The sequence below is a fragment of the Aptenodytes forsteri genome, unplaced genomic scaffold (genome assembly GCF_000699145.1).
Source record: "Aptenodytes forsteri isolate BGI_AS27 unplaced genomic scaffold, ASM69914v1 Scaffold97, whole genome shotgun sequence".
Classification (NCBI taxonomy): domain Eukaryota; kingdom Metazoa; phylum Chordata; class Aves; order Sphenisciformes; family Spheniscidae; genus Aptenodytes; species Aptenodytes forsteri.
Genome location: NW_008795036.1, coordinates 4,177,483 through 4,185,868, shown reverse-complemented (window position 1 = coordinate 4,185,868; position 8,386 = coordinate 4,177,483). Strand labels below are relative to the sequence as shown.

At 45.8% G+C, this 8,386-nt stretch overlaps 1 protein-coding gene across 1 annotated transcript; it reads right to left on the bottom strand.

The window, feature by feature from the left end:
• Positions 1–933: 933 nt before the first annotated feature.
• FAM69C (family with sequence similarity 69 member C) lies at positions 934–7,831 on the bottom strand. Its single transcript, XM_009276693.2, has 4 exons — positions 7,826–7,831; positions 6,294–6,971; positions 2,269–2,433; positions 934–1,350 (listed from the first exon to the last, which is right to left on the bottom strand). The coding sequence occupies exons 1-4, from the start codon at positions 7,829–7,831 to the stop codon at positions 1,135–1,137; spliced, it is 1,065 nt and encodes a 354-aa protein (XP_009274968.1). The 3' UTR covers positions 934–1,134.
• Between the last annotated feature and the right edge of the window lie 555 nt (positions 7,832–8,386).

Here is an 8,386-nt window from a genome sequence, read left to right as displayed (position 1 = left end):
TTGTGGGGTTTTTAATGTCTTCATGCCAAAAGGAGCTCATGGGTATATTGCCCAGTATTGGGCCTAAACACACACTATGTATTCTGAACCCGTGTGCTGGATTCTCCAGACACAGCTACACGTTTGAAAGGCAAAGTTAATGATTTTAAGTCAATGTAGGGACCTTTATTTATGTAACTGATTGCAAGATAATGAATTCTTACGAAAAATTTCCTTTTGTTCATTAAAAAAATACTGTGTAAGAAAACTCCGGGTCTGGATATTGTTCTGTTCAGTGCAAAGGACAGATTGTTGGCATTCCTGGGTAATTCTGCTCTCTGGCAAAGGAGGGCTTCTTATCAAGTGCTCTGATGTACAAGTGCCTGAGGCCTTGTTCACATGGGAAAATTCAGTGGCATTATTCGTACCTTTCCACTGCAGAATATGAGTACCCACATAGGAATTCAACAAGAATATAGTTATTTTGCTCTAGAAAAGCCCTAAGTACCTTCATGAAATTTCTGCCCAGAAAGTTATCTATGGCACAGGTAATGCAACACACCAGAGAAAATGCGTTTGGGGACATCAGAAAGGACTGCTTTGTACAAAAGCAACTCTTCACTCGTGTGACAATACTTTTCCCTGTTTGAGATTGTTTTTTCACACAGAGCACTCTGTCCCTACTTTAAAAAAACCTCATTCTACAGAGAAATTAAAACAAACACCATGCACATACTTATCCACACCCACCCACCCAATATTTTAATTATTGATATTAGTTTTACTACACTTTTCTTCTGTAAATGCATCTTCACTCTGAGCACCGCACTCAGATGCTATCTGAGCAGTGACTACAGCTCTTGGTAAGCAAACGATGTGCTGAATGCTGATGGAGAGGGCTAGCGCTAGCTCAGGAAAATAAGCAAGAACAGAATCCAGGTAATGTAAAACAATTTCACACTGGAAAGGTTATTAACAGGACGTGCCGCACCTGCAGCCATGAATTTCATTTGCATAGGAGAAAACCAATCTCTGTGCTGTAAATGTAATACAATGGGTAGGAGCGATGGAAGAGAGAGAAAACACAGACTGCCTCATACACGGTGTGACTTAGCAGTGGCTCCGATGTGGCCTTTGCAGTTCTGCCTTTTGTGTCTACTCTGCCCTTTGCAGTTCTTGCTGAGTGACCCGAAGCAGGTGGTATAACTCAGAAAGAGATTTCAGAGTCCTCTGGTGCCCAGCAGCATCCACGTGCCCCGGCTCAGCACACTCCTGCACAGCCTTCTGCAGCTGCAGCTGCAGCGGGAGGGAAACCAACGGTCCTCTGAGATTTGGGGAAAACCAGCGACGGAATATTTTGTCACAAATTACCTGAGGAAAGGGAAAAGAACAGATTGTTGTCTTGCAGGAGCTACAACTAATGTCCTGCTGCTTCTCTAGGACTGTGGCAAAATGTCATCCGAATCCAAAATGCCTCCCGCCATTCAAAGAGGAAGGTATAGAAAAGGAGCATCCACAAAGGCTACGCTCTAGCTGAGGACCCACTTCTTCTGAGGAAAGGGAAAAGAACAGATTGTTGTCTTGCAGGAGCTACAACTAATGTCCTGCTGCTTCTCTAGGACTGTGGCAAAATGTCATCCGAATCCAAAATGCCTCCCGCCATTCAAAGAGGAAGGTATAGAAAAGGAGCATCCACAAAGGCTACGCTCTAGCTGAGGAATCCCACTTCTTCTCAGACTGCTCTTGCACTTCTGCATAACAGGTGGTGAGGGCGAGGGGGTGCGAGAAGCAGGCAAAAGGCCGCCAAGCTACAGTCCCCCAGCCTCTCTGCTGCGCTAGTGCCTCCCACCGGCACAAGCTGGGTGAGCTACAAGACACCTCATCCCAGGGCCAAGAACCCCACGGACTCCCCTCTCCACTACATCCGCGCACTACGTCTGTAGAGTGGAGAATCGCAGCCGTAGCCGCCCCACTGCTTACACGTGGACAGCCCCGACTTTACCATTAGTGGAGACAGTAATGCCAATCCCCTGCCCCTACTTCCTTCGCTCTCCTATCTGAGGCATTGGGCTAACAGCTACACAAAAACACGGCAAAAAAAGCCACTAGTGAATATAAAGATCTGTTTGCGTGCCCCAAGATGGGATTTCTGAACAGGACTAGCACTTATGTGGCCATGTTTAAAAACCTGACTGTCTTCATCTCACAGTCTCCTAGCACATACCATGCATTTTGTAGTCAATGTGATTTTAAAAGAAATGGATGCATAAAGCAGCTGTATCTACTCACTTGCAAGTTGTTATTGGCTCTCTGTGCTCCGCATTTTCTGATTTTCAGATTGCATTTTGAAAAGCAATCAAAAAAATTACAATCTTCGTCTCCTGTGCAGTTCTGTTCAAGGATGTCCCTCATTTTGGGTTCAAAAAAGGCCATATCCACATCAATGGCCACCACCTGTGGATCAAAACAAGCCATCAGATGTGGCACAGCACAGCCTGTGGGACAAGGCTGAGCAAGTGTTCTTTGATGCTTGACTTTTGGAAATGCTGTGCTGAGAGCATCTGCCAGTGGAGAACTGGGATCACAGTGAAAGGACTTTATTTTGGTTAACTGAGCTGCGCTAGTCTTATAAATACCACTTTTTAAACAAAACCAGCCAATGCTTACGACACCAGGAAAGGGAAAATTATTTGTGGACAATATGCATCCCTGGGGACAACTGGATTGATTTGCCTTAAACCAGAACTATATCCAACTTGAAGATTGATTTACTTGTTGTTGCACCTTATGCAGATGGCAACTCAATCTCTTAATTACGTGACGGTGCAAAATTACCCACAGGCCAGACGGTATCATTTCACAATTCACCGTTCAGACTAAACCCCTGACTTTATCATTGTGGAGAGGAGCAGTGGGATGTGCAGAAGTACCTGCACCTGCTACAGCTCCTCCAAACCTGCCATTGCATTCCGTGGGTTTGAGTCTGCTCAGCTGTAGAGAGATCCCTGAGGCTGTTGAAAGTCGAGACTAGCTTTGCCCAGTCCTGTCTGCTATGGTTTGACTCATTTATTGTGCATGGTTCTTGTTCCGCTTGTCCAGAAATATGGTCCATTGCAGAGCCCAGCCAGCCGTTGGTCTCAGCGGAAAAAGCAAGGACTGAAGACATCAAGCAGTTTCCTCGCCCTGACACGAGGCTTGCAAAATAGTGAAAACGCAGCACCCTTAAAGAGGTCTGCAGAGCTGCTGCCTGTGCTAGGCTTGAAACCATTCTGGGAGCGAAGGGCTGTAGTCTCAGTTTCTGCCAGTGTCACTCCACCCATGAATAGGTCACTTAAAAAAATCAGAGCAATAAACAGGGGAAGAAAGGAAGCCAGCAATGGGATGGCAGCTGCTTGACATGAGACAAACTGTGGGTGACCACAGTGAACGCAGCCTGCCTTCAGCGCCATGGGTGCAGCGATCAGCGTACGTTCAGAGCCGCACTTAACACTTGACAGTCAGGGCCAGAGACTCTCCCTTGCAGCAGCTGACACACATTGTCATGGAGGAAAACGGCTGGGACCCGGGCAAAACAGAGTTACTTGGGCTCAAATGATAGACTCATTTTTAAGATTCGACCTCCCAGATAACAGGGGAAGCTGAACTGCGTGGCTGGAGCAGCAGCTGGATCAACCCCAGGAACTAAAGTTGTCTGGTCTGGTAGAAGGCCAAATAAACCTTCCACAGGCAAAAGAAAGAACGAGGTCTAACCTTCGTTTTATTCTACTTCGTTTTCCCCAGGGAAAATCTTAAAGAGATGAGGCATAGCTTAAAAACTCAAGTATTTTTAAGCTTCTTGGAGAGCTTGATAATGATGACGTAGCCTAAGGAATTTCACACGTTTGGACAGGCAATTGTTTTTTTCTTTTCTTCTTTACTTCCTTAAGCTTTCTGCAGTTTTGCTGTTCACATCTTTGGAGAAGAGACAGTAAAAGCGGTGCAGGGTTTCCCCAGTCCTAGGGTCACTGCATCAGCACCCTGGTGGGTCTCTGCCAGCACTGAGCACCTTTGACAGTCTGATCAATTGCTTCGCTAGGAAAAAAAGCCCTGGTTCCCAAACGTGTGGCTGCCAAAGGATTCAGTGGTTTCACTGAAGTTCATCTGTTAGAAAAATGGGTGGGCATCCAGCCAGACCCTGTGAAGATAGATCTGGGTGACACTCTACCTATAAACAGCTACATTTTGGTGGGGTTTATGATTGTAATTGACGATGAAGGTACCTAAGGAAACGCAGGAAAGACCCAGCTTGGCTCCTGACCTGATTTGAAGTCATGTTTAAGGTGCTGTAATCTTTCTAGTTCTTTCTGAGGTGCTGGTAAAATGGGAAGCTCTCCCGGACCACTGTATATTCACCCAGACCTCCTTCCAACTCTGCCCCTTATGTAGCTCCATGGCAGCTTAAAATTCCCCTGGATGATCTACCAGGCAGTGATCTCTCCCCTCTGTGCTGCAGGAACAGTATGTGAAGGCTGGAGTGAGGGCCGGAGGCTTATCCCCACCATTTGAAAATAATCCTCAAAGTAAAACTATTGCACTCAAGGCACATTTCTCTGGGCATTAGCAGTCTCGTTGCTGGGATGAGAAATAGTGGTGCTATTATGGGTGTTTATTATTATCCTATACAGAGCACAAGAAACAAGCAAGTGAAAAAATTGCTTAAAACAAACATGAGGGACAAAAAAAGAGGCTGCCTTGCTGTGTCCCTGTTCTGGAACTGGTTGATAAAACCGCCTAGAGTTTCTGCTTCTCACTCTCCTTCCTTCTTCACCGATCAGAAGCTCTCCCTGTCGCCCCTGTGTCCCCCCCCACCTCCGGGCAGCTTTCTGTCTGTGTGTACCTCCTGTCTCCCAGCCCAGTGGGGTGAAAACAGGTGATACCAACAGGCTGTAAGTAACGTACAACTGGGAGAGCCATGAGTGAGCAGCAGCTCACTTTTTATTTTTTAATTAATTCTCCTAGAAAATACTAAATTAGAGTACTTTCCTATACCAGAAGGTGACTGCTGTCTCTTTGGACCCCAGAAGTCACGGGAGAATCCTGGAGAAGCAAGCCTCGCCAAAAGGTCTCGTAAGGGAAGACACAAGCAATGTTCTTTCTCTTTTCCTAAATGATATCTCTTTTCCTCTAAGCAGGTGGTAAAACAGATGCTCTGGTGTGTGCTCAGCCACAGGCAGTCACAGCCCTGCATAACTGAAAAAGATGGGCAAAGCCTGCCTTGAGGAATCCCTGCCGTACCTCACTTTGCCTAAACACTGGTACGCTTTTCTAGTGTCTTGCTGTAGCTCCTCACCCATTCCCTGTCCAGCTGCTGTATTGCACCTGAATAAACACTGGAAGGGAGGAAGGGAAGGGTGAAGGGGAAGCACTCTAATTGCTCTTAATGGCTATATGTTTAGGCAATGTTTGTCTAGTACTCTGAAGATGCAAGTGTTATATTAACACTCAGTGAGTGCTGAAAATAGCATTCAAGTCCCTGAAAATGCTTTATGTTCACTCAGAGTGCAGAAACTCCACTGACGTCACTGCACGTTGTCAGTCTGGTTCAAACACTTACTTATTGCACAGTGTCTCCAGTCCGTACACACAATTCCCAGCGAAACCAGTGGAATTTCTGTCCACAGAATGAATGCAAGATACATTCAGCAATGTGGTGCTGAGCTACATCACTACCTAGAAAACATGCATAGCTATTCAGGTCTGAGTTACAGCTGTAGAATGAAAAGTCAAAGAGTAACAGTACCAGGGATTTTCATGTCGCTGTCCTTGGATCATTTCCAGACCAGATAAGCTGAACACTAAAGCACAAAGATGTGTGTGTTTGTATGTGGGGAGTTCCCCTTGTGCCAGGTCAGAGAATTCAGCCTTAGCTTTCAAATTCAAAGTTTTTCCTTTCAGCATCACTACCAGAAATAGTTGCTGTGACTCAAATTACAGCTTCACCTACAGCTTTTGAGATCTCCTTGCCTTCAGGAGGTATCCCTCACCACATCCAAGGGACCCTGTCGGTGCCAGTGCCTTTGAGGAGGTGAAACAAATCAGAACTGAGCAAACAGTTCTCAAAACAAGCAGCAGGATGTAGCGCTCTGCAACGTGGCTGCACATACTACAAAGAGGAAAAGCAGTAGAGAAGCTCCCCTGTCCCTTGTAAACGCATTGGTTTTGCAAAAACTTGGCCAAAAGCTGTATGAGGAGGGAAGTGTCATTTTTACACAGCCACTTTCAGACTAGAATTTGACCTCAAATTGCTGCAACACAACCCCAAAGACTCAACTTACCGTGAGATCGTGCCTGATAGCGAAGTTTTCTGGTTTGATGTCACACAGGTGAAGTCGGTGAGAGAAATCATTATCAAAATGCTGCACCATGTCCAGAAAGCTGAGTGCTATGTCAATGATGGCTCTCACCCTGCTTCTGTGGCCAGCAAGGGAGGGACCGACCACATTTTCCAAGGGAAAAAGAGTTTTGTGCCAGGCATGTCCAGCTGTGAGGTACTCCACAGCATAAAAGTGTCCACAAGAGCCAATAATTCGTAGCACGTGTTTGCTGAAGTCCTGCAGCAAACTGAAGTAGATATATTCTTCCTGCTGGAGCAAGGACCACATGCTGGCCACCTGTGCTTTCCAATGTGGTCCTTTCTTCCTTGTCCACAGGGGCCCCATGGTATTGTTAGACAGTTCTAGTCCCAGGACATTTTTGACCTCCAAGGCTACCATCAGCAGAAGCTCTGTTTCAGGAATATCCTGTGTTTCCACCTCCTCTAGCATACTGAGGTGCTGGTAGCTAGAGAAGATTTCCTTTTTGGATTTCAGGATGATGGGCCGGCCTCTCCAGTCAGCCTGGATGACCTTCTTACCTCTGTCATAGTAAAGGCAGTGTTTGTACACCAACTTCTGTGCCACACACAGGTCTTCACAGAGGTCGCCAGTCAGGGCTCCGCTGCTGTAGTCAAGACACTGGAGTAAAAGAGCAGAATATTCACAGCAGGACCATACACCCGTGGACCACTTAGAAGAAAGGCAAAGAATCAACAATAGTCCTAAGCTCAAGAGTCTTGCAGCAGTTGTGGTACCGCAAGCACACACCTCCTACAGCCGTTGAGTTATTCAATGGTTTTTCAGAAGTCTCTAGAGACCTTTTACTAGGGGAAATGTTGCTTCAAAATGGGGATTCTTGGGATGGTAAAGGACAGGCTTTTTTGGGGCAAGGAAATGGACTAGATGACCTGTTGCTCTTAAGTTCTTGCCACATATAAATTCAGCGAGACAAGTTTTGAACACACTGGCTGCGCTATGTGAAATTCTGGGCTGCAACACTTCAAGGCACAGGAGATGAAATAACTTCCAGCATAATTCAGGACTTCTCTGGAAGGTTCAGGGCAGCATAACTTAGACATCCCCACTTAAACTACAGGAAAATCCACGGGTAGCTGGATTGCTGGGACCTTCCGCAGTCCTGCATGTTTCAACCTTGCGCACAACATGCCCTGAATGATGCTGTAAGAACCTCCTTCTGCACTACCAGGAAACACAGAGGTTGCGCTCAATGCCTCTTGGACCAAGATCTTTCAGAATTTTTAGATATGTAAATGCTGTAGGACAAAATGACTTTTCCAGTTTTTATATTGACTTATCAGAAATGATATTCTAATATGAATTAAATACTTTTTTTTTTTTTTAAATTGGAAAAAAATCAGCCCATGGAAACATGGGAACTGCTGCTTGATAGCTAAGTGGTCACTGCAAATTCATACGAGAATTGCAAGGATTCCCTCACCAGTCCTTCCTTCAACCCATAATTGCTTCCATACCATCATTTCCAAAAGTGTAGGCAGTTGATATATTCCTGTGGGCATTCAGAAGTGCAGCTGCAGGGACTGCTTTGGGCGAATCAGTAGAGGGGATGATCAGAGGTCTCTGGTGAAAGGGGAATAGACCGTGGTGGTGTAGGGAGCCAAACATCTGGGAGGTGGCTTGACAGTGTCAGCCTTCTTCATTGCTTTCTGGCATTTGAACCTGCATTTAAACAAGTTGGCAGCTCCTACTGCATGTGGAGTACTTGCAGTGGCTGCCTGACCCCACCTCATTTGTGACTTGCTGTTACATACACAAGAAACATGATCATAAAATTCAAGTGGTGTATTTTCTTAGGACAGTCTCTGAGGTGTGCACCAGAGGAATACATTCTGATGCCAGGCAACATTCAGAGTTCAACCTTAAACAACACACTGGGGAATGGGTGGAGGATTAAATCCAAAATCCAGGAATGGTGATAAATTGACTAAAACAGCTCACTGAGGGCAGTTCAGACAGGCATAAAATTTATTTATACTCAGATGTTCTCACAGCCCAAATGAGAACATTCGATGCCA